Source organism: Vitis vinifera, chromosome 17, assembly GCF_030704535.1.
Source record: "Vitis vinifera cultivar Pinot Noir 40024 chromosome 17, ASM3070453v1".
Lineage (NCBI taxonomy): Eukaryota > Viridiplantae > Streptophyta > Magnoliopsida > Vitales > Vitaceae > Vitis > Vitis vinifera.
The window spans coordinates 6,470,143-6,495,285 of NC_081821.1; the positions used below are offsets into that span (position 1 = coordinate 6,470,143).

The window sequence follows — 25,143 nt, forward strand, 5'->3', positions numbered from 1 at the left end:
TATATATGAAAACTTAAGAATATACTATTATTTTAATAAAGATAAATTTGTCAAAATACAAATAAATTAATATATTAAAAATAAAACAAATTAAATATCTTAAATTAATAAATTATATAATTTTATATCTTATTTAGATTTCATATAACTTTATTATTTTAAGATTATTAATTTATTGATAAATAAAATATTCATTTATTATTATATTTATCAATTTATCTTTATTGAAGTAATATTAGATCTTTAAGTTTAAATATATAAATTTTTATTATTAAAATATATATTTTTAATTTCAATAATAATTTATAATTTAATATTTTTAATTAAATTTTAAAGTAAAAAAAAAAATTGAAACCTCAATTGTCAATTAAGGCTTTAGTTAAAAAATGAAGCATCAATTGGCAATTAAAACTTCAACTTAAATTTTGAAGAAAAAAAATTATGACATGACTTCTATGTGGCAATAAAAGGGTTAATTTGATTTGTAAGAGGGGTAAAACTCATTTTTTTTTTTTTTTTACATAAAAGGGCTATTTTGCCCCCCAAAACTCTATGTAGTAGGTGTTCCTTCACTATGGACAGACTTTTTTGCACTTTGTTAGTCTTTCTTTGTAAGATGTTAAAAGTGGTTGAAGATTTCTTTTCAACGTCAAGTAGGAAAGGTGATTGATTCTGAAAGTCATCTCTTGTAAATGACCTTACTTATAGGTGTGGTAATTTTTAGTATCTTCATGATTTTGTGTCGTCTAGTTATAAAGACTTTTTAGAGGCTATCAACTTTGGTATCTCCATCGTGATGTTAGTTAGAGATTAAGTTTTTTAGTTAGATTAAGTGAACGATATCACATTTTTTGCTAAAGACAATTTTTAAGGTAAGGTAGCTAAACGGTGGTACTTTGAAATGGTCTGTTTTTCGTCCATTTCAAATCTTATGTAATATATGTGATTACAATGATCTTTCATATTTACACTAATTTTTAAAAAGGATATTTGATAAAGTAATAATTATAAAAATAATTTGGAATTTATAGCCATTCAAAATATATTTTTAAATCTATAACAATTTTTTGAAATTCTAATTGGAAAAAGGTTGTCTCTTCCGAATATTATAATTATACATTTTAAAATTATATTTTATAAAAAATAATTTCAACATAAATTTTAAAATCTAAAGTCGTTTCAACACAATTTAAAAATTAATTTCAATATAAATTTTAAAATATAAAGTTGTTTCTACTCAATTTTCAGTTTTTTAATTAAAAAAAAAAAATCACCAACGATATAGCCCTAAATTTCAAACCCAGGACGGCCCAAACACTGCAAAAGGCCAGAAGAACCCACTAAATTTTCGGGCCTGCTAACATCAAAAGTGGGCCACCTTCAACGATTGAGATGATGAACTCATACACCTCAGATTACATTAGCCTATCCCACACCTCGAAAATGCATTTCCGTGTCAGAGGGGTGCAGTGCGCCCTCGTCCTTTCAAGTTCAAACAACAACCCAAACAAACCCGCGGATATAAAACAACAAATAAACTCTCTATATAAGATTGACACGTATGCTCATTCACCACTACTGCTCATCCGTGGCGAGTATCATATTAACACATACACGAGAGAGTAGTGATATTTCTCTCAATTTCAAATTCCGCTACCGAACGGCTATGTTTTCTGCACAACCCTCCATTCATGCTTAAATCCTACTTAAAGTTACTGCCTTTTATGGACACTCACCCACACTGCCCAAGAAAATATACACACAAAAAGACACTTTCCCTCTCTCTCTAGCCTTGAAATGATTCAAATTCATAATTAAATTTCTAGTTTTCAATTTGTAATCGACCTCTATGATCACATTTCCCACCTTCTCTCTCTTTATCTCCACCGTAAGAACCTGAACTGGCTGTACAGTGACTGAATGTGCTCTAAAGGGAACTCCAGCCAGGAACCCCCTCTTCATCAAAGGATGAAAATGGGGTTGTGGATTTGGTTTTTCTCTGCAATATTGGGAGGAACCCTTTTGGGCCCTTGCTGTCTTGCTCTCTCTGAAGATGGTAAAGCCCCATTTCGCTTCATCTCTCAATTTGTGTTTTTCTTGAAAGTTACGGTTTTGGCTTAGTCTTCTTTTTGCCCTTTTTTTCTCGTCAGGTGTTACATTGTTGGAAATCAAGAGCCGTTTGAATGACAGTAGAAATTTTCTCGGTAACTGGAGGGATTCTGATGAGTTTCCATGTAAATGGACTGGTGTCTCTTGCTATCACCATGATCATCGAGTTCGTTCTATGTAGGCCACTCCCTTACTTCATTGCCAGTTCACTTGGTTTTTATATTCTTGTTCTAAACCTTTCCTGTGTTTTATCTTTTTGGGTTCTTCAGAAACCTACCTTACATGCAACTCGGGGGGATTATATCTCCAAGCATAGGCAAACTCAATAAATTACAAAGACTGTGAGTGATAAACCCATCCTTATTCCCTGCTCAAATGCAACAAGGAAATGATGAACTTAGATATTTACAACTATTTTTTTGTTCAAAGCAGGGCACTTCACCAAAACAGCTTGCATGGGTCTATTCCTAACGAGATTGCCAATTGTGCTGAGCTCAGAGCCCTGTAAGTGAAAACGAGGGTCACTTTTTCTTCTCATTTGAGTAGTGTGCTCCGAGTGTAAATGAGATGACATGATCTAGTTTGGCACTTATAGGTACTTGAGGGCCAATTATCTTCAAGGAGGCATACCGTCAGACCTTGGAAATCTTTCATATCTCACTATACTGTAAGGTTTTTTGGTGTTAATTCAATTGTAGTTCTTTGTGTGATTAGAACACAATTATCATTACTAGTATTATTGCTTCACCTGGATTGCTGGATGTTGGGATTAACTAGAGCTTTTCGTTTTTTTTTTTTGGTTTAGTTTCCTGTAAGGCGATCCGATTTTTTTTGGGTTTTGCTTCTTTTCTAATACTTGAAATGAAATATAGGGATTTCTCAAGCAATTCATTAAAGGGTGCCATACCATCCTCACTGGGTCGCCTCAAACGGCTGCGCTATTTGTAAGTTCAAATAGAATTGAGCAATATTGTGATGAATTTTTAAAAATTTGATCCTAGACCAGTTCCAAGGAATCAGATGGTTGCCTAATACCGTATTTGCTGCCATTCATCTCAGGAACTTGTCTACAAACTTCCTTTCTGGTGAAATCCCAGATGTTGGAGTCCTAAGCACTTTTGACAACAAGTCGTAAGTAGCATCATTCCAACCAATTATACCTCTATAGTTGATGAATTATAGTTGATCAAGTACTTGGTGTCAAGATGTGGATGAATTATAAAGTTCAACTGTCTACCTTTAAATTTCATATCTGAATCACATGCAAGTTGTGTTTACGACAAGAACAATGTAATGTTATATTGGGTCATGGAAATTAACTGAGTAATTAAACTGGTGGATACTTTGAATGCTGATGTGTGTTTGACATTTAGATGTATCTTCTTAAAATTGTCTTGTCCATTGGAAGTTTCGATCTATGGAATGATGGAATAGCGAGTGCACTGTGTCAGACTCCATTTTGTATTTAGTTGTTTTAATTGTCTTCCTTTTTGCACAGTTTTATTGGAAATTTGGATTTGTGTGGTCAACAAGTGCACAAGCCATGTCGGACCTCACTGGGATTCCCTGCAGTGCTGCCCCATGCTGAAAGTGATGAAGCTGCAGGTAAGTTGGATCTTTTGAATTATAATTGGATGAAAAATGGTCCAGATGCTAATATCCCTTTGAGGGGTTTTTGCAGTCCCTGTTAAACGATCAGCTCATTTCACCAAAGGTGTGTTGATTGGTGCAATGTCTACTATGGCTCTTGTGCTTGTCATGCTTCTTGCATTCCTCTGGATTTGTTTCTTATCAAAGAAAGAAAGAGCTTCCAGGAAATATACCGAAGTTAAAAAGCAAGTTCATCAAGAACCAAGTAAGTTAGATACTGTAAGAGTCTGTGTTCTCATTTTGTCTTTTTATTGATGCTAACCTCTTGAATCTTTTGTAGGCACCAAGCTTATTACTTTCCATGGTGATCTTCCATATCCCTCGTGTGAGATCATAGAGAAGCTGGAAGCTCTTGATGAAGAGGATGTTGTGGGTTCAGGGGGATTTGGTACTGTATATCGAATGGTCATGAATGACTGTGGTACATTTGCTGTGAAAAGAATTGATCGGAGTCGTGAAGGATCTGATAAAGTATTTGAGAGGGAGTTGGAGATCTTGGGTAGCATAAAGCACATAAATCTAGTTAACCTGCGAGGTTACTGCAGGCTTCCCACTTCAAAGCTGCTTATATATGATTATTTGGCTTTGGGCAGCTTAGATGATTTTTTGCATGGTATGTTTCATCAGTTAATTGACAAACGGTCTTTACCAGTATACTAAATCATGAATGACCAGATGCATGTGAAAAAAAAAAAGCATTGCCTTTTAGCAGCATATAAGAAAACAATTTGATAGTTTTCAAGATCAATATTTGGTTTTTTCTTGCCCTCAGATGAGAATAAGGCCGATTGATAGTTTTCATAATCAGCACTTGTATGGAAAAAAATGTTCAAAATCAATATTATCCATGATTTAAGAAAATTTTGGCACGAAGAGAGATATATGAAAGCATTTTGTTGAATTGTTCATTCTGCATCCTCTAATTGATGCTTCCAATGTTGTTTTGGAGGTTATCCTCTATTCCTTTTTGAAAAAACTAAAATTTTTAGAATTGAACCTTGCAGAATTAGCCTTATTTTATGGTGAAAAGCTTTCTTATTTTTCAATCATTCAAAGGGTATGTTGATGAACAAGTTCTTGAAATGATTCCTAACTTTATTCTTGCATGTTTTCCTCAGAACATGGTGGACAAGATGAGCGGTCCCTTAATTGGAGTGCTCGTTTAAACATAGCCCTGGGTTCTGCCCGGGGGTTGGCATATTTGCATCATGATTGCAGCCCAAGGATAGTTCATCGTGACATAAAATCCAGCAACATACTCCTTGATGAAAATTTAGAGCCTCACGTTTCTGACTTTGGTCTTGCCAAACTTTTGGTAGATGAGGATGCGCATATCACGACTGTCGTTGCTGGCACTTTTGGCTATTTGGCACCAGGTGTGTTTTTGTATTATTTTTCATGTCTTATCATATTGGGTTGGCATTTTTGTTGTGTAATACAATTATGGATCTAACAAGCATGCAATTTTGCGTTTTTTGTTTTTCTCAAACAAAAAAAAATCTGCTGGATAAGAACCATGGTGACTATGTGGTCAAATCATGATACATAAAAGGAAATACTTCTTCAGGTTTCCTTACAGCTGTTGTTATATGATCATAGAAACCTATGTAATTTTGCTCTTTAGAATTTCTTTGTGACAAAAATGAAGGTAGATTGTAATCATTTTTGTATAGCTTATTGATCAAGCAATATACTAATACTGGAGAAAGACAATTTGGTGGTCCATGGATAAAGGTGATCCATGGTTAAGATTAAGACCATCTGTCCAAAAGTATGAGAAACTATATTTTGTTGAAATGCATGCCCTGAACTTAATAATGGACTGTTAGGCAAGTTGTCAAGTTTTGCTCACAAGTTCTTGTAAAACTTGTCATTTGAAGAGATGAGTTACGTGTATTCTTGTTGGCACACATACTACTCCTGAAGTACTGCTGTGACTGATGATCACTACAATTGCATGCATATGCTTCTTGAGATGATGCAACATTCAAAATAGTTGTCAAAATCTTGGATACACAAGTTTATTTTTAATGTAAAACAATATGTATCAATGATACCACTGATAGATTGATGCCATTATCATCTTAAGCATATCCAACCTTATGCCATATAATATCATAGAATGTGATACTGCAACTCAAAACACGTTTAACATTTTTACTAATTTCTTTGAAGAAATCAAATTTGTGAGTCATTTCCTGAAAAGATTAATATTTTGATCGTCTGTTCATCGTTCAAAATGTACTTTAATGCTAGAAAGAGGTGACAAAAAAGAAAGGAAGGGGGCAATATTGAAGTTTAATTGTAATCATGATCTCAATGGATAAGGTGTCATGTCAATTATTTGAATATCATTTGAGTCTTATGATTGATTGAAGTCTTTTGCTTACATGTATGGATTATGTTTTATCATAATTTGTTCCGTAAACTCCATGAATAAGGTGTCATCATGTCAATTATTTGAATGTAAACTCCATGAATAAGGTGTCATCATGTCAATTATTTGAATATCACTGGAGTCTTAATGACGGCGGTTAAAGTTTTATCATAATTTGTTCATTGTAACAATTAGAAGAAATAATGGTTAGAAACTAGTCAGAACTTATAAATAAAATTATAGTTAAAAGTTCAGGAAGTTTATTTTCAGGAGTATGATTCCATGTATGCATTAAAAGATCATATTTTGACAAGTTAATTTCACATTGACGAATATTATATTTACCCCATTGAGCTTTTCATTCTTCAGTTGTGTGTGAGATACAGGAAAGTGGTTGTGGTGATGATTATTCTCCATGCAATGTATTCCTATTGTCTATATTTCCCCTACATTTAATTTCTTCCATGCTTATATGGATAAATAGAAAGTGTATATTCCCCCAAGGAATGCTTGTATCCTATAAGCTTGATTGATTGTTATGCAATTCCATGGAAGCAGAGTATCTGCAAAGTGGAAGAGCAACAGAGAAATCAGATGTCTATAGCTTTGGAGTTCTTTTGTTAGAGCTTGTCACTGGAAAGAGGCCTACTGATCCAACTTTCGTCAAGAGAGGTTTAAATGTTGTTGGCTGGGTAAGCTTCAAAAATTTCCCTTGAAGATGTATGATCTTCTGGAAAATGTACAAAATTTGTAACCATGGGTTCAAAATTTGCAGATGAACACCCTATTGAAAGAGAATCGGTTGGAGGATGTAGTAGATAAAAGGTGCAGAGACGCTGAAGTTGAAACTGTAGAAGCAATTCTTGATATAGCGGGAAGGTGCACCGATGCAAACCCAGACGATCGGCCATCAATGAGCCAGGTGTTGCAGCTGCTAGAGCAAGAAGTTATGTCACCATGCCCCAGTGATTTCTATGAGTCCCATTCAGACTACTGTTAAAAATGATAGACAAACCATATGTATGCATTGTGGCAGATGTGTTGTTGCTTCACCATATTTTTATTTACTTCATACCCCTATCTATGGGGCCCCTTGTATAATATTTGCTTGCTAATGATGGAATTTCTTTAGATGCCTTGGATTTTCCAAGGGCATCCTGTGAAAATGTCTTTGTCTTCTCGCCTAGAGAACATTTACAAAGGAATGGGACCTACATTATTAATTTTACACATTATTTATACTAGTTAGTCATGATCCCCCCCACAGCAGCTCTCACTGGCTGAGTCTGAAATTTGCAATGGCAGACCGCCCACCGTCCCAAAACAACCTGGAGGGTAAAGTGGCCATAATCACCGGCGGCGCCAGCGGCATTGGCGAGGCAACGGCGCGTCACTTCGCCAACCATGGTGTGCGCGCTATTGTGATCGCTGACATCCAAGCTGAAAAGGGTCAACTGGTCGCAGAATCGATTGGTTTGCATCGTTGCCGGTACATCCTTTGTGACGTGACAGACGAGCAGCAGGTCAAGGCCCTCGTTGAATCAACCGTCCAGGCTTACGGACAACTCGACGTCATGTTCTGCAACGCTGGAATCATGAGTGTAGGTATGCAGGATGTACTCGATTTCGACTTATCGGCCTACGATACGTTGTTCGCGATCAACGTACGTGGCGTGGCAGCGAGTGTGAAGCACGCAGCGCGTGCGATGGTGGAGGGTAAGGTGAAGGGAAGCATAATATGTACAGCGAGCGTCTCCGCCAGCACTGGGAGCGACAAGTTCATAGACTACGTGATGTCGAAGATGGCAGTGCTGGGGCTAGTGAAGTCGGCGAGTAGACAGCTGGGCGCGTATGGAATACGGGTGAATAGCGTTTCGCCGGGGGCGGTGGCGACGCCGCTGCTGTGCGACAAGTTTCAGATGAGCGCGACGGAGGTGGAGAATAATTTCGAACAGTATATGTCCTTGAAGGGTGCTGGGCCAATGAAAGAAAAAGACGTGGCTGATGCCGTGTTGTTTCTTGCTTCTGACAATTCAAAGTTCGTCACAGGCCATAACTTGATCGTCGACGGCGGCTACCCATATTGATCGCCGATCATAAGTCTCCTTTTAATCTAAAAATTAATAAATAAATAAAATAATTGAAATTTTATAATTGCTATTCCATCTTTGACTAAGATTGATGTTCTTGCATACCTAATCTGCCGTGTTCTTTACTTTTTAATGATATTAAACCTAATCGTTAACATCAGTCCTTATAAATTAAATTTTTCTAGAAATTACTTATTGGAGTTACCAAAAATCCAACCACTGAGACAGTGATCTAAAACGTTGACCCAACTAACTGACTTGCCCCTAAAGATAACGTAACTGTTCTTATCCATGGACACAAAAGTCACAAAGAATACAAACAGGCCTATAAGAGTAATCGTGTCCCTATGTGAAAAAATATATTAAAATAAATTTTAAAATGAGAAATTTAAGACTCACTCAAATCTTTCTCTTTTTTTTTTTTTTTGATGGACCCACAACATTAAAACGACATGTTAACACTTGGATGTACTTAAAACTCATGACAAAATATTAAAAAAATATTAAAAAAAAAATCTACTTTTTATTATATAATTATCAAATATGATTTTATTTTTTATTTTTAAAAACAAAAAAAACATAATTAAAATTTCTAAATATATTTAATATTTATAAAAACTAAAATCATATTTTTAGTATTAATAAATAAAGACATGTTTTTTCTATCTACAAAAATAATTAGAATAAATCCCTAATGTTATATTTGATAGTTGGATATAGCATGAGATAGGATATGAGATACATATGTTATCTTATCTATGTTTGGTTGATGATGAGATAAAATAAGTTATTTTCTTATTTGTTTTATTTCTAGCAAAAAATTGTTGAATATAGCATAAAAGAATGGATAATTCCATGTTTTTGAATGGTGATGAAATAAGATAATTTATTTAATTACTTATTCTATCTTATGTTCAACTAAACATAGAATAAGATAAGTGTGAAATATAATGTACATCTCTTTTTTATCTTTCTACATAGGATATGATAATCCTATATTAAGATATAAGATATGTATATCTCATATATCATAAATATATTTATTTTTTTATATTACTTATTTTATAAAATAAATATTTTTATCATAATATTAAATTTGTGATTAAAAATAAGAACTAAAAAAATATTTGTAAAATAATATTAATATATATAATTATTTTTATATATTGAATACAATAATATAAATTTTTTTTTATAAAGTTCAAATATTTTAAGCATAAATATTGTTAAAAGTAAGAAATTTCATTTCTTTTATATAGAAAAATTGGAATGCAATATTATTATTTTTAAAATATATATATCCTTAAATAATATATATATTTAAGGATCAAGGTGTCTTCATGCGTTTGCAAAACCTGATCAACATCTATGGGAGGGAAAGTGATTGTGTCGTTGACTGGATGCACACTTCCTTCTGCGAAGGTGCCTTGGACAGAACTAATTTGTTCTCTTATAGAAGCCGCATTAAGCAACCTTCGCCTTTGCCACCTAAAGTTGTACTTGTCATCTATTGGACCTCTGTGTATATAGTTAATAATAGCCTTGGGGGTTGTTAAAGATGCAGGGGCTTGAGCGGCTGCCTCTAGTGCTGCTTGTTGTGCGGATGTACTGCTTAAGGTGCCCGTGATGAGTTTTTTCACCAAGTAATGTAGACTCTTGCATTATTTAGTAGTGTGACTATGATCCCTATGGTAAGAACACCTTTCATTTCGGTCTCGTCTATCCAGATTTGTCTTTATTGGCTCCGACCATCTGAAGTCCGACAGGTCACAAATTTGCGGGAGGAGTTTCTCTTAGGAGATACTTAAGGGAATGAGTCTCTCCTGCTATTGTTGTCGGTTGTCTTGCCTTCTGCTATCTTGCCTTATTTGGTTGGAAGGCTTAAAACTCCTTACTTTATCATTCTTGGGCAGTTGACTGATGACTAAGACTTGTTGAGAGGTTGCTCGAACGTTATCTTTGAGCATAGAATACTTGTCCGCCTGCTTAAATAGGTCATCCATTGTTATGGGCGGCTTCTTCGTGAGGGACTCGAAAAATAAAGTGCCCAGGCCAGGCTAATACTTCGCTTGAAGATCTGTAAGATGACGTCCATACAGTAAGATTCAACTTGAAGCACCACTTGCCCTAACTGCTTCATGAAATCCCTCGACAGCTCATTCTCCTACCACTTGCCCGAACCACTTGCTATTTCATCTTTGACTAATATTGATGTTCTTGCATACCTAATCTGCCGTGTTCTTTACTTTATATTGATATTAAACCTAATAGTTAACATCAGTCCTATAAATTAAATTTTTCTAGAAATTACTTATTGGAGTTACCTAAAATCCAACCACAGAGACAATGATCTAAAACGTTGACCCAACCAACTCACTTGCCCCCTAAAATAACGTAACTGTTCTTATCCATGGACACAAAAGTCAACAAAGGATACAAACAGGCCTATAAGAGTAATCGTGTCCCTATGTGAAAAAATATATTAAAATAAATTTTAAAATGAGAAATTTAAGACTCACTCAAATCTTTCTCCTTCGTTTTTTTGTTTTTTTATTTTTTTATGGACCCACAACATTAAAACGACTTGTTAACACTTGGATGTACTTAAAACTCATGACAAAATATTTTTTTTTAAAAAAAATCTACTTTTTATTATATAATTATCAAATATGATTTTATTTTTTATTTTTAAAAACAAATAAATAATTAAAATTTCTAAATATATTTAATATTTATAAAAACTAAAATTATATTTTTAATATTAATAAATAAGACATGTTTTTTCAATCTATAAAAATAATAAAAATAAATCCCTAAAGTTACACTTGATAGTTGGATATAGCGATAGGATATGAGATCCTTATGTTATCTTATCCATGTTTAGTTGGTGATATGATAAAAAAAGTTATTTTTTTACTTGTCTTATTTCTAGCCAAAGATTGTTGAATATAACATAAGAGAATGGATAATTCCATGTTTTTTGATGTAATTTATTCAATCACTTATTCTATCTTATATTTAACTAAATATAAAATAAGATAAGCGTGAAATATAATATCCATATCTTTTTTATCTTTCTACATAGGATATGTTAATCCTATATTAAGATATAAGATATATATATCCCATATATCATAAATATATTTATTTTTTTATATTACTTATTTTATATAATAAATATTTTTATCATAATATTAAATTTGTGATTAAAAATAAGAACTAAAAAATATTTGTAAAATAATATTAATATATATATATATATATATATATAATTATTTTTATATATTGAATACAATAATATAAAAAAATATTTATAAAGTTCAAATATTTTAAGCATAAATATTGTTAAAAGTAAGAAATTTCATTTCTTTTATATAGAAAATATTGGAATGCAATTTTATTATTTTGAAAATTAAAAAATAATATATATATATATATATATATATATATATATATATATATATATATATATATATATATATATATATATATATATATATATATATATATATATATATATATATATATATTTAATATTTAAGGATCAAGGTGTCTTCATGCGGTTGCAAAACCTGATTGACATCTATGAAAGGAAAAGTGATTGTGTCGTCGACTGGACACACACTTCCTTCTGCGAAGGTGCCTTGGACATAACTCATATGTTATCTTATAGAAGCCGCGTGGAGCAACCTTCGCCTTTGCCCCTAGAGTTGTGTTTGTCATCTATTAGACCTCTATGTATATGGGTAATGACAATCTTGAGGACTGTCGAAGATGCAGGAGCTTAAGCGGCTACCTCTGGTGCTACTTGTTGTGCGGATGTACTGCTTAAGGTGCCCGACTTTGATGAGTTTTTTCACCAAGTAATGCAGACTCTTGCATTATTTAGTGGTGTGACCATGATCCTTATGGTAAGAACACATTTTTTTCCGGTCCTATCTATCCAGATCTATTTTGATTGGCTCCAACCATTTGAAGTCTGACAAGTCATGGATTTATGGGAGGAGTTTCTTGTAGGAGATACTTAGGGGAGTGAGTTTCTCCTACTATTGTTGTCGGTTGTCTTGCCTTCTACTACCTTGCCTCGTTTAGTTAGAAGGCTTAGAACTCCATACTTTATCATTCTTGGCCAACTGATTGATGACCAAGACATGTTGAGAGGCTGCTCGAACGTTATTTTCGAGCATGGAATACTTGTCCACCTAGTTGAATAGGTCATCCATTGTTATGAGCGGCTTCTTCTAGAGGGACTCAAAAAATGGAATATCTGGGTTGGGCTAATGTTTTGCTTGAAGATCTGTAAGATGATGTCCATACTACAAGATTCAACTTAAAGCACTACTTGCCCGAAGTGCTTCATGAAATCCCTTAATGTCTCATTTTCCTACAACTTGATGTTATGCAGTGTGCTTATATTATGCTTTTGGCTAGTAGAACATAGGCAATGACCTACAAAGGCTTCCGAGACGTCTCAAAATGTGTTCACGAAATTATGTAAGAGGCGATGGAACCAAGAGAGAGCTTGGCCATGTAGGCTGGGTCGAAAAACCTTGCACATCAACGCATCATTCCTTATGTCGAGAGTCATGAGCTGTCTGAAGTGCATGATATGGTCAAACGGGTTGCTCGTTCCATCATACATTGTGAACTTGGGCACTACAAACCCTTTGGGCGGCTCATAGCTAATGATATGGAGGTCGATTGGTGTGAAGAACATGTCATCCAGCTGTCGACTGATAGAGTCGGGCGGGGCTCGCGTCGCTGGCACTCCCGCCTGTTGCTGCCTTGGTGGTTGAGAGGGTCATCTGGATGTGGTTATTGCGGTTGGTTGACCTAGACGTGCTTTTAAGGTCTCTAACATGCATGGTTGCCCCTCCATGCTTGGTGCTTAGGGTTCTAATCAGGCTCGCATCGCGTTAGATAAATGTGATCCTTTATTGCACCTCATTTTCCTTGATGCTCGGGTAGAGCTGGTGCATTCGTTCGATTGTGTTTGATGAGCTGACGAAGGCTCCTCATCGGATTGACTTGAGTAGTTGTCGGATGAGAACTTTGTACCCTCGGGGAAAGATGCCTCAACGGTTCGTCATGAGGTTGTTTACTGGCTTTGAGTGTGCCGACTTTGAAAGGGGCCCATTATTGACATTTGAGTCTGCAACTCTTTGTTCTCTTATATTAATTGTTTTGTTTCGCGAAATAGAGTTTGCATCCGCCGCTCATTTTCTCGTTGGCGTCTTTCCATCATTTCGCGCTAGACAAAATAGTCTTCATCACCCATAGTTGATGATTGGTTTCTAGAGGGTGTTTACATCTTTAGTCAGTTCCCACAGATGTCGTCAATGTTGGTGTTGTGCCAACTAGATGCAGACCCGTCTAGCTTCACCAGAGTCAAATAGATTGCTTCCCTGCACAAAATGATGTTTGGATATGTGGTCCGGGCACACCCCTCCGAAACTTAAGTCAGAATCTAGCAAGAGTGAATCCAACTCTTTGAATGACTATGTGCACGTGTACCTTTTTCATGTTTCTAGAAAGGTTTTTATAGATCTTATGACACCATCGTCGCAACATTGATTGTGCATTTATGCCTTTCCTATAATGATGAATGTTGTCATGGTGGATACTATGCTTTAATAAGATAAACAACGTCATTTTCTCAGTGCGGATTAGACAATCATACCAAATAAGAGTTGTTGATTTGTGTCATTTGTTGTCTGTCTTGCAAGAATTCCAAACCATGTTGTTGACTGTGCATTTACATTTGCTAATGTCGTCGATTGCGTGTAACGATTGGGTGACATTGATTTTTAGGTGTAAATGTCTTTTTGATTATCGCTAAGGCATTGGTGGTGATTAATCATCCGTCCAATGCCTGGAATTCCCAACTAGCTTGGTTTGTCCATTTGAAAGTCTCTTGTCGGTTTGGTCTGTCTATTCCATCTAACATTGGGAAAGAAGGAGATATTTCTTTCCTCTTGCGCCAGACAGAGCTTGTCTTGGTCTAAACAAATTGCTCCAAGACGGATTATCTGCTTACCTTGGACGACCAAAAGGTCTTGAGCCTATGAAGGACACATGGAGGGAAGCTTCCCACAATGTATTTCCTATTTAATAAAATCTGATAACTCAGGAGACATATATTATTGTATGCTACCAATCAAACATAGTCTTGTTCCAAATAAAATTTTGGTACGGTTACATGCATCATCATTTTTATTATCTATTTTTGTTGTCCAATTTAATTGAATGGTTTAAAAAAGGTAATAATTAGAAAATAAAAATAAGTAATATTATTGTTTCATCACTTTTACCATTATAAATTGATCATTTTTTTTGTTAAACCTTAATTTCATTAATTATTTTAATGATAACTAATAGTTTATAAAGTTAATACAACATATTTGATTAATTTGAAATTTCATCAAATACGTCCTTTATTTTGAGTAAGATGATAGGTGAATGATTATAATAAGTGAAAAACATATGAAGGTTATTTTATGAAATTTTAAAATAATAGGGATTAAGTGTATGTAACCACAACTTTAGAATAGGAAAATGAAATTTAACACACATAATTTATATTATATCTATAATAAATAGGTAAAATGGAGCTTTTTTATAAAAGGAAAATATTATTAAGAGAAATCAGCCATGATATATACATGTATCCAAATATTAAACTATATCTTGTATGTTATCTTATAAGCTTAGCTAAATCCATATTGTACAAAAATGGAATATAATAGGTCTAAATATGGAAAAACATTTGTTCCTTTTGTTTCCAAAAGAAACATTCAAAACATTAAAAATAGCAAAGAATATTAAAAATGCTTTAGATAATGATTCTACTCCAAATATTTTTAGTAGAAGTACTTTTAGGAGAATCACATATTAAAGATTATCTAAAATTTAATAATTAATTTGTTAGAAAGATGGCTAAAGTTTATTACCATGAATGAATTTACTTATTTTGATTTGATAGTTAGTAAGTTGAGACCGATAAAAGTAGAAAACATGAAGAGACAAGATGTCAAGATTAAAACTTGGTCTTCAAAGTATTTTGAAAAATAATTTTTTAGAACGGTTTTTTTAAAATTATTCTCTTATCATGTTGAAAGCTAAAATATTTTTAACTCTTTTAAATATATTTTAAAAATAACTTGTAGATATATTATTTTGTTTTTAGTGATTTTTTTATATTTATATAATTATTTTTAAATATAATTTTTTTAAAATATAAGTAAAAAAAGAGAGTAAAAAATATATTTTTTAAACTAGTTTTTTATTTCCTAGTTAGCAAATGTGGTTCTATTTTATTTTATTTTATTTTTAACTATTTTAGAAGGTAATTACCAAACAAGTCCCAAATCTTAAATCTTATAAATTTTGTCAATCCATATCAATTCCAAGTGCTTGATGAAAAGAAAATGACAGATCAGACGCCATTCAAAATGAAGCTGGAGGGTAAAGTGGCGATCATAACCGGCGGTGCAAGCGGTATCGGCGAGGCGACGGCGCGTCGCTTTGCGGAGCATGGCGCACGCGCTGTCGTGATTGCTGACATTCAAGACGAGCAGGGCCAGCGAGTGGCCGAATCGATTGGGTTACATCGCTGCAGGTACATCCACTGTAACGTCACTGACGAGCAGCAGATCAAGGACCTGGTGGAATCAACGGTCCAGATGTATGGGCAACTGGATATCATGTTCAGCAATGCCGGGATAAGTGGAGGGGACCAGCCCATACTCGACCTGGACCTGTCAGCTTACGACGCGTCGTCAGCAGTGAACGCACGGGGCATGGCGGCGTGCGTGAAGCACGCGGCGTGTGCGATGGTGAAGGGTGGGGTGAAAGGGAGCATAGTGTGCACTGGGAGCATACTCGCTTCGGGGGGGCCCGTGAAATTCACGGACTATGCAATGGCGAAGAGCGCAATATTAGGGCTGGTGAAGTCGGCGAGCAGGCAGCTGGGCGCGTACGGAATAAGGGTGAACAGCGTGTCGCCGGGGGGCGTGGCGACGCCGCTGTTGTGCAAAACGCTCCAGATGGGCGCAGAGGAGTTGGAAACTCTACTGGATAAGTACAAGTGCTTGCAAGGAAAAGGGCCAATGAAAGAGAAAAACGTGGCGGATGTTGTGTCGTTCCTTGCTTCAGAGGAGTCAGCCTTCGTCACTGGACATGACTTGATCGTGGACGGTGGCCACCCACACTGACCGCCAGGCCTATCATCATCTGCTGTGTTACCTTCTTCCATTTATGGATTCTCTTAAATTTCAAATAAATTCATGGGAATGGGATAAATCTAGGAATCCAAATCTTCCTCATTTTCCACACTTGACCATATGACTTTGAAAATATAAAAATATTTTATTATTAGTAGAAATTTAAATAAAAATCGAAAATATAAGAAAAAATTATTTAAAAACTTGAAAATTCTTTAAATAATCAAACAATCAAAAGTTGATATATTAAATATTTAATATATATGTAATTGATGAGATACTCGTATTATATTAATTAAGAATTAATAGAAAAAATAATATATTTTTTAAAATTTTAAAAACTAATTAATATTTAAAGAATTTGACATTTTTAAGTTATAAATTAATTTCCAAACTTATCTAAATTATAAATTAATTACATATTTAAATTATACCTTGGCATAAATTATCTTGGGCTAAGCATCTTCTCAAGCCGTTGGATTACATACAATGAATAGAGGCTGTTGCATAAAGGGAGGATACTTTTTTTCTTCTATTTTTTATGAAATGATACTACCAAATAAAATATCTACAAATATAATTAAAAAAGGAGCTACAATAATCTACTTTCTAATATAATAAAAGAAATTTGACTACCAAATAATTGAATATGTATTACAAATACCTTCTTTTGTTAAGCAATCTCGTGTTTTATTTGATTTTTTTTTTGTAAATATAACAAAAAATATAAATATATAAATCTTGAGATAAATTTTAAATTTCATCTGTTAATAACATAATAAAATTAAAAATATCTCCTCTTTTATTATAACAATTAATAATTATTTTTGAGTCATCAGTTATTTTTGGTAATATGTGATCTCTTAAATTATAATAATTATGGGGGAGATTTATGTAATAATGTGTTATCTAAAAAAAATTAATTTTTTTTAAAACTTTGACTTTTCACTTTTAAAGATCAGTCATTTACAAAAATACAACCCAAAAAATGCACTTAAATAATAAAAAATCCTTAACATACTAAAATTACTCTCAAACCCTTCTCATCCAACCACCAATTGTGACCCATTTTTCTTTGTCTTTTTTCTACTTTAACATTACAAGTTAAAAAGCTCCACCAATTGTTACCAACTTTTTTTTTAATACTTTTACATTACAAGTCAAAAAGGTAATCACCTATTATGAAAGGAGAAAAGGTTGAAGTTGTCCGAAGAAGGGGGGACGGAGTGGCCGACAGCAACATCGCCAGCGATGGGTGTGCAGGTGAAAGAGAAGGAAGAAATACAATTTTAATTTAAAAGAAAAGAAAAAAAAAAAGAAGGCTAATTTGACCCAAAATTCTTGATACCACATATCAAGCTTATTGATAAGTATGATTGAAAAAAGAAAAATTATGTGGCATATTGCCACATGTCACTTGTTTTATAAAAATAATAATTATGAGTTTTTTTTAATTATCATGTCAATTTAAAAGAAAGAAAGAAAAAAAAAAAAGTATGGTTGTTGACGGGTAAGCGATAGAATAGGAAAAATTGAAAGATACTCTTAAAATTTTGTTAGTTAGTGGACTGCATGGTCAGAAAATTAATTTTTTAAAAATCTATACATTTTTTGTGAAGCTTTACATGATTTCCCTCGTTATTAAAGCATTACCTCAATCTCGAGGAGCGGATACTTTACCGACTTTTTCCCTCTCTTCGTTACCTCTCTCTTTCTCTATCTCCCCACGTTCTTTATTTCTTCACACTCTCTCCACAGGACTTCTAATTCTTCCTTTCCTCTTTGATACAGGGGCAGAGCCGAAGTGCTTTAGTGAAGGACACTGGCGAGGTGGCGTTGTGCCCGTGCGGTGCAAGTTATCCTGTTGACAGTGACTGTCGATTTGGACATGCCGCTGAGGTCCGCCGCTGCAATTTGAACTGTCCATACGCACCGGCGCTTACCCTCAGCCTCAGAAAATACCATGACTGACCCTACAGCTTGTAGCAAGAAGCTACAAGGAAAAGTGATTATCATCACCGGAGGCGCCAGCGGAATCGGTGAGGGCACGTTTGTTCGCCAATCACGGTGCACGCGCCATCGTCATCGCCGACATCCAAGACCAGCTGGGCCAAGGCGTCGCCGAGTCAATCGGCTTACACTGCTGCAGGTACATCCATTGTGATGTAACCGATGAGCAGCAGATCAAAGCCATGGTGGAATCAACGGTGCGTATGTACGGACAGCTTGACATAATGTTCAGCAACGCTGGAATGATGAGTAAAACCCTCACGACCATACTGGAGCTAGATCTATCAGATTACGACACGCTGTTTGCAGTGAACGCGAGGGGCATGGCAGCGTGTGTGAAGCACGCGGCGCGTGCGATGGTGGAGGGTGGAGTTAAAGGGAGCATAGTGTGCACGGCGAGCGTGACTGCGACGACGGGGAGTGACAAGTTTATTGACTACACGATGTCCAAGCACGCGGTGTTAGGGCTGATGAGATCAGCGAGTAAGCAGCTGGGCGCGTACGGAATAAGGGTGAATTGCGTGTCGCCGGCGGGAGTGGCCACTCCATTGGCATGCGATGCGGGTCAGATGGGAGTGGAGGAGACTGAGAATTATTTCGGACAGTTAATGGGTTTGAAAGGGAGGGGGGCGTTGAAAGTGAAACACGTGGCGGATGCCGTGTTGTTTCTTGCTTCCGACGATTCTGAGTTTGTTACTGGTCATAACTTGGTTGTCGACGGTCATTACCGCCGGTGAGCTTGTCAGATTACAGGGCAACTCAATTCTCTCCGGTCACTATTTTTATTTTCCTTTTTGTGTTGGTAAAGTTATGTATCTTGTGGTGTTCTTATTTGTTTTTAAGTGTGTAAGATATTTTAAAATGTTGTAAATGAAGTGGTGAATGACCACATTGATAGTCATTTATGAACTACATTTACGAGTAATTGAAGTTCATATTATGAAGCATATAAAAGACTTCTTACACTCCATGTAAGAGCATCCCGATAAAAAGAAAGAAATTATCTTCCTCTCATTCTCTCAACAATTCTTATTGATTTCTTTTCCTCTTCTATACATATATTATTAAAATAATATATAGTAATCCTTACTTTTATTTGAGTTACATTTATTCTCATTTTGTAATACGTTTTTAACATGAATTGTTTTGAAGGTAATTCTCGTATCTTAAATTTGAAGTTATTTATATAGAATAAAATTTTACATAGTTATATTATTGTTGATTTATTTTGTTACATATTGTTAAAAGTTATAAACAAATTATTTGATTTTGTTTATAATAAAAGTAATACCAATGCTATCAATTTATTATAATTGATTCTAATAATATTATTTTGTCATATATATAAAGTTATTTGACAATGTCGAATCTCACAAAACTCGAATTTGTGGCACTTGACATTTCGGGAAAGAATTATATATCTTGGATCCTTGATGCTGAAATACATCTCGATGCAATGAACCTTGGAGCTACGATCAAAGAAGGAAATCAAGCATCCCTGTAGGATCGCGCAAAAACATTGATTTTCCTTCGCCATTACCTCCATGAAGGTTTAAAAAATGAGTATCTTACGATAAAAGACCCTTTTACTCTATGGAGTAATTTGAAGGAAAGATATGACCACCATAAAACTGTGATTCTCCCAAAAGCTCGATATGATTGGATGCTTCTAAGGTTGCAAGATTTTAAAACTGTTAGTGGATACAACTTCGCACTTTTCAAAATCAACTCTCAATTAAAGCTGTGTGGAGAAAAAATCACAGAAGAAGACATGTTAGAAAAAACTTTTACTACGTTTCATGCTTCGAATGTGCTCCTGCAACATCAATATCGAGAGCGTAGATTTACACAATATTCTGAATTAATATCATGTCTTCTTGTTGCTGAACAAAATAATGAGCTTTTGATGAGAAATCACCAGTCTTGTCCAACTAGATCTGAACCATTCCCTGAAGTGAATGCAATATCGTCCCAAATTCGTGGACTATGACGAGGACGTGGTCGTGGTCGTGGAAGAAATTCCCGATACCATGGTTCTTATAGTAATAATTCTCAAAAAATGAAAGCCTCATTGTACCACCAGAAGTGGAACAATACTGAGACAATACAAGAAAATGGGAAGCGTTTACAAGATAAACCTCATAAGAACCATGATAATAATTGTTATAGATGTGGTATGAAAGGACATTCGTCGCGTACCTGTCGTACGCCCAAACATTTGGTCGACCTTTACCAAACATCAATAAAAGCAAAATGAAAAGAGATAGAGATGAACTTTACCGATGATGATGGATTGGACCTAAACTACTATGACATTGATTTCTTTGGAAGTCCCAATGAAAAAACAGACCATTTGATAAATGATGAGAAAATTAACATTGATTGATGTTACTTTATATATGAAATAATATATTATTATGTCTTATATTTACATCTGATTTACTTTGTTATTTACATTATGCCTTGTTTTTTTTCGTTATATCTAAAATCCATGTGTTATTTGGTTTGAAGATGAATGAGGATGATGTATGTCTCGCAGATAATGCGACCACGCACACAATTCTTCGAGATAAAAAATATTTCCTCGAATTGACATTAATAAAAGCTAATGTAAATACCATATCTGGTACTACAAACTTAGTTGAAGACTCTGGAAGAGTAAACATAACGTTGTCAAATGGAACTAGATTCCATATAAATGACGCTTTATATTCTAGCAAATCCAGAAGAAGTTTGCTCAGTTTTAAAGATATCCGCAGAAATGGATATCATATTGAAACTATGAATGAAGATAATGTAGAATATCTTTACATTACTTCCATTATATATGACCAGAAGCTTATAATAAAAAAACTCCCAGCTTTCTCATCTGGGTTGTATCATATAACTATAAAGCCTATTGAATCATATGTTGTCATGAACTAGAAGTTCAATGACCCAAATTTTTTTGTCATTTGGCATGACAGGCTAGGTCACCCAGGGTCTTCAATGATGCGTCAAATAATTGAACACTCACATGGACATCCATTAAAGAACTAGAAGATTCTTTCACCCAATGAATACTCATGTGCTGCATGCTCACAAGGTAAATTGATAATCAGACCATCTTTTACTAAAGTCATATTTGAGTCACCAGTCTTTTTACAAAGAATCCATGGGGACATATGTGGGCTTATCCATCCACCATGTGGACCATTCCGTAATTTTATGATCTTAATAGATGCTTCTACTAGGTGGTCACATGTTTGTCTCATTTCTACACGTAACGTTGCCTTTACTAGACTCATTGCACAAATAATCAGATTACGAACACAATTTCCAAATTATCCAATTAAGACAATACGTCTTGATAATGCTGACGAATTTACTTCTCAAACATTCATTGACTATTGCATGTTAGTAGGGATAAATATTGAGCATCCTGTTGCTCATACTCATGCCCAAAATGGCTTAGTAGAATCCTTCATCAAACGTCTCCAATTAATAGCTCGACCATTACTAATGAAAACCAAATTACCTACTTTCGCCTGGGAACATGCTATTATGCATGTTGCAGCTTTAGTCCGTATTCAACCTACAACTTACCATGAATACTCCCCTTCACAACTTGTGCTTGGAAAACAACCAAATATCTTTCACTTACAAATCTTTGGTTGTGCAGTATATGTACCACTTGCACCTACACAACGCACTAAAATGGGTCCCCAACGAAGACTTGGGATTTATGTAGGTTTTGATTATCCATTTATCATAAGATATCTTGAACCTTTGACAGACGATGTTTTTATAGTCCGCTTTGCGGATTGTCATTTTAATGAGAGTGTTTTCCCATCATTAGGGGGAGAAAATTCGATTCCTGAAGAACGACGAGAAATTAGTTGGAAGACATCTACTATGACCCATCTTGATCTTCGTACAAATCAACGTGAACTAGAAGTTCAAAAGATTATTCGTTTGCAAAATCTTGCAAATCAATTACCAGATGCATTCATTGATACAAAGAAAGTGACAAAGTCACATATCCCGACTGCAAATACTCTAGCACGGATTGATGTCCCTGTAGGACAGTTAACAAATGAATCTAAGATACGCCTAAAGCATGGTAGACCTGTCGGCTCAAAGGATGTAACTCCCCGGAAGAAAAGAACCCAAGAAAAACTTAGCACTCTAGAAGAGGCCATCAAAATGCCTGATCAGTTTAAAATTAATAAATCTATAACCCTAGAAGAGGCACAAATAATGTAGAAAGCCCTTGAAAAGACACATATTGAACAAAAAACCCATGAATGGCATATTGAACGAGAAGCCCTTAAAGAGGGACAGGTACCTGAAAGTTGTGAGCTCTCAGTAAGATATGTACACACAGGAGAAAAATGGAATCGAAATAATATTGTTCTTAACAATATTTTTGCTTTCCAAGTGGCCTTTGAAGTCATAACAAATTATGAAGATCCCGAACCACAAAATGTGGAAGAATGTTGACATAGAAATGATTAGCCAAAATGGAAAGAAGCTATATAGGCAGAGTTAAACTCATTAACAAAACGAGAAGTTTTTGGACCTGTAGTCCAAACACCTAAAGATGTAAAGCCTGTTGGGTACAAATGGGTATTTGTACGAAAGCGCAATGAGAATAATGAGATCATAAGATATAAAACGCGATTAGTAGCGCAAGGTTTCTCGTAGAGACCTGGTATTGACTACAAGGAAACATATTCTCCCGTCATGGACGCAATCACATTTTGTTTCTTAATTAGTTTTACAGTCTCAGAAGGACTGGATATGCATCTCATGGATGTTATTACAACATATTTATACGAATCCATGGATAATGATATATACATGAAAATCCCTGAATGATTTAAATTGTCTGGAGCAAATAGTACAAAGCCTCGTAGCATGTACTCAATCAAGTTACAACGATCATTGTATGGATTAAAGCAATTAGGACGCATGTGGTACAATCGCCTTAGCGAATATTTGCTAAAAGAAGGGTATGTGAATAACTCTATATGCTCATGCATCTTCATTAAGAAATCAGAAACCAAATTTGCAGTTATTGTAGTGTATGTTGATGACTTATATCTTGTTGGAACTCCTGAAGAGCTCACAAGAACAACAAATTACTTGAAAAAGGAATTTGAGATGAAAGATCTTGGAAAAACAAAATTGTGTCTCAGCCTGCAGATCGAGCATTTTCCAAATAGAGTTTTAGTACATCAATCAATATACATTAAGAAAGTTTTGAAGCGTTTTTATATGGATAAAGCGTATCCTTTAAGTTCTCAAATGGTTGTCCGATCACTTGATGTGAAAAAAGACCCGTTTCATCTTTGCGAAAAAGGTGAAGAGTTACTTGGTCCTAAAGTACCATATCTTAGTGCTATTGGTGCACTTATGTATCTTGCCAATTGTACACGTCCAGACATTGGAATGGTATCTGATAGGAATTTGAGGCTAATCCAATCTATGGTAATCACCTTAGGGGGGGGGGGGGGGTGAATAAGGTGATGGTCTATTTTTGAAAATTTAAACAAGTGAATGCAAGAGACAATTATATGCAAGTATATAATAATCAATATATAGACAATTGCATATAAATTAAAGAGTAGGGAAGAGAGAATGCAAACACAAGAGTTTATAGTGGTTCGGCGCAACTCGGCCTACATCCACTCTCCTTTAGCTTCAATCCCGAGCTTGAGGGTCCACTAATCCAAGGCTTCCAAACCAAGCCTTCAAGTAATACAATTGGATTATGGTTCCAATTCACCCTCTTGGACTTTTGACTCCAATCACCCTTTACACTTCTCAAGAGATATCCCACTCTTGAACAACCCCTCAAGTGATACCCCCCACACTTGAGAAACTTCCTCTCAAAGATTTATAAATGAATGATCTCTCAAAAATCCTAGCACAAGAACTTTAAACTCAAATGATACAAGAAAAACTAGGATTGAATGGTGTACTAAAGATATGCAAGTTTTGAAATAATGGTGCACTCAAAAATACTATTCCAAGGCTCAAATATAATCAAGAAAGATTTGGGAAGGTTAAGCTATTGAAACAATGAAGATTGGAGCCTTTTTTATAGAAGAGAAAAGCCAAACTAGCCGTTTGGGGTTTGACCGGTCGAGCTAGGAGTCGACCGATTGACTAGCCGTTAGCATTAAATGCTTGGCAAGTGACTGTTGGGCCTCAACCGGACCTCGACTGATTGAGGTTCAACCTTGACCGGGAAGAAAAGGCCACTAGGAGAAAGAGAAACTTTTTGGCTTCCTTCAACAGGTCCTCAACCGGATGAGCACAACCGATCGACTAGTTGAACCGGTTGAGCCATTTTTTGGCTCAACACCCAACCTTTTTCAACTTAAAACCTTTTAACACAAGTTTGAAAATTATTTAACACAAGGTTTTAGTTGAAAACATAAAATCATCCAATTCTTCTTCATGATTTCTCCTTGGCTTGATTTGTCTTTGTGATTGCCACTTTGGAAATCGAGATGAAGTCTCCTATCTTGAGGCATTTATTGTGGACTCGATCCTCACCGGGAGACGGATTCACGTGGGATATCTGATGATGATGCATATGATCTCCTGCATTGAGAGCACGACATGAGTACTCTCCTACGACAGCTTCCTTACCCGAGTATTCAAGGATGCCCGGGTCGACTTGAGTAGAGAGACG

The 25,143-nt window shown here is 35.0% G+C and overlaps 3 protein-coding genes and 1 pseudogene across 3 annotated transcripts; all 4 read left to right on the forward strand.

Annotated features, from left to right (window-relative positions):
* The first annotated feature begins 1,707 nt into the window (after positions 1–1,707).
* LOC100253552 (LRR receptor-like serine/threonine-protein kinase FEI 2) lies at positions 1,708–8,290 on the forward strand. Its single transcript, XM_002270958.4, has 13 exons — positions 1,708–2,056; positions 2,151–2,286; positions 2,379–2,450; positions 2,542–2,613; positions 2,705–2,776; positions 2,982–3,053; positions 3,169–3,240; positions 3,608–3,714; positions 3,791–3,964; positions 4,040–4,372; positions 4,878–5,135; positions 6,695–6,828; positions 6,912–8,290. The coding sequence occupies exons 1-13, from the start codon at positions 1,921–1,923 to the stop codon at positions 7,134–7,136; spliced, it is 1,863 nt and encodes a 620-aa protein (XP_002270994.2). The 5' UTR covers positions 1,708–1,920; the 3' UTR covers positions 7,137–8,290.
* On the forward strand, positions 7,435–8,290 carry LOC100248440 ((+)-cis,trans-nepetalactol synthase NEPS2). Its single transcript, XM_002271137.4, has one exon. The coding sequence runs from the start codon at positions 7,435–7,437 to the stop codon at positions 8,221–8,223; it is 789 nt and encodes a 262-aa protein (XP_002271173.1). The 3' UTR covers positions 8,224–8,290.
* Positions 8,291–15,644: 7,354 nt separating this feature from the next.
* Positions 15,645–16,527, forward strand: LOC100253535 ((-)-isopiperitenol/(-)-carveol dehydrogenase, mitochondrial-like). The gene has a single exon (XM_002266866.4). The coding sequence runs from the start codon at positions 15,654–15,656 to the stop codon at positions 16,437–16,439; it is 786 nt and encodes a 261-aa protein (XP_002266902.2). The 5' UTR covers positions 15,645–15,653; the 3' UTR covers positions 16,440–16,527.
* Positions 16,528–18,079: 1,552 nt separating this feature from the next.
* LOC100243317 ((+)-cis,trans-nepetalactol synthase NEPS1-like) lies at positions 18,080–19,472 on the forward strand (annotated as a pseudogene).
* Positions 19,473–25,143: the final 5,671 nt, after the last annotated feature.

Excerpts from the sequence above, each read along its gene's own strand:
- LOC100253552 (XM_002270958.4), top strand. The coding sequence starts at position 1,921 with ATGTGCTCTAAAGGGAACTCCAGCCAGGAACCCCCTCTTCATCAAAGG. Across the intron at positions 2,451-2,541 it reads CTCAATAAATTACAAAGACT|GGCACTTCACCAAAACAGCT; the intron begins GTGAGTGATAAA and ends TGTTCAAAGCAG. Across the intron at positions 3,241-3,607 it reads AGCACTTTTGACAACAAGTC|TTTTATTGGAAATTTGGATT; the intron begins GTAAGTAGCATC and ends CTTTTTGCACAG.
- LOC100248440 (XM_002271137.4), top strand. The coding sequence starts at position 7,435 with ATGGCAGACCGCCCACCGTCCCAAAACAACCTGGAGGGTAAAGTGGCC.
- LOC100253535 (XM_002266866.4), top strand. The coding sequence starts at position 15,654 with ATGACAGATCAGACGCCATTCAAAATGAAGCTGGAGGGTAAAGTGGCG.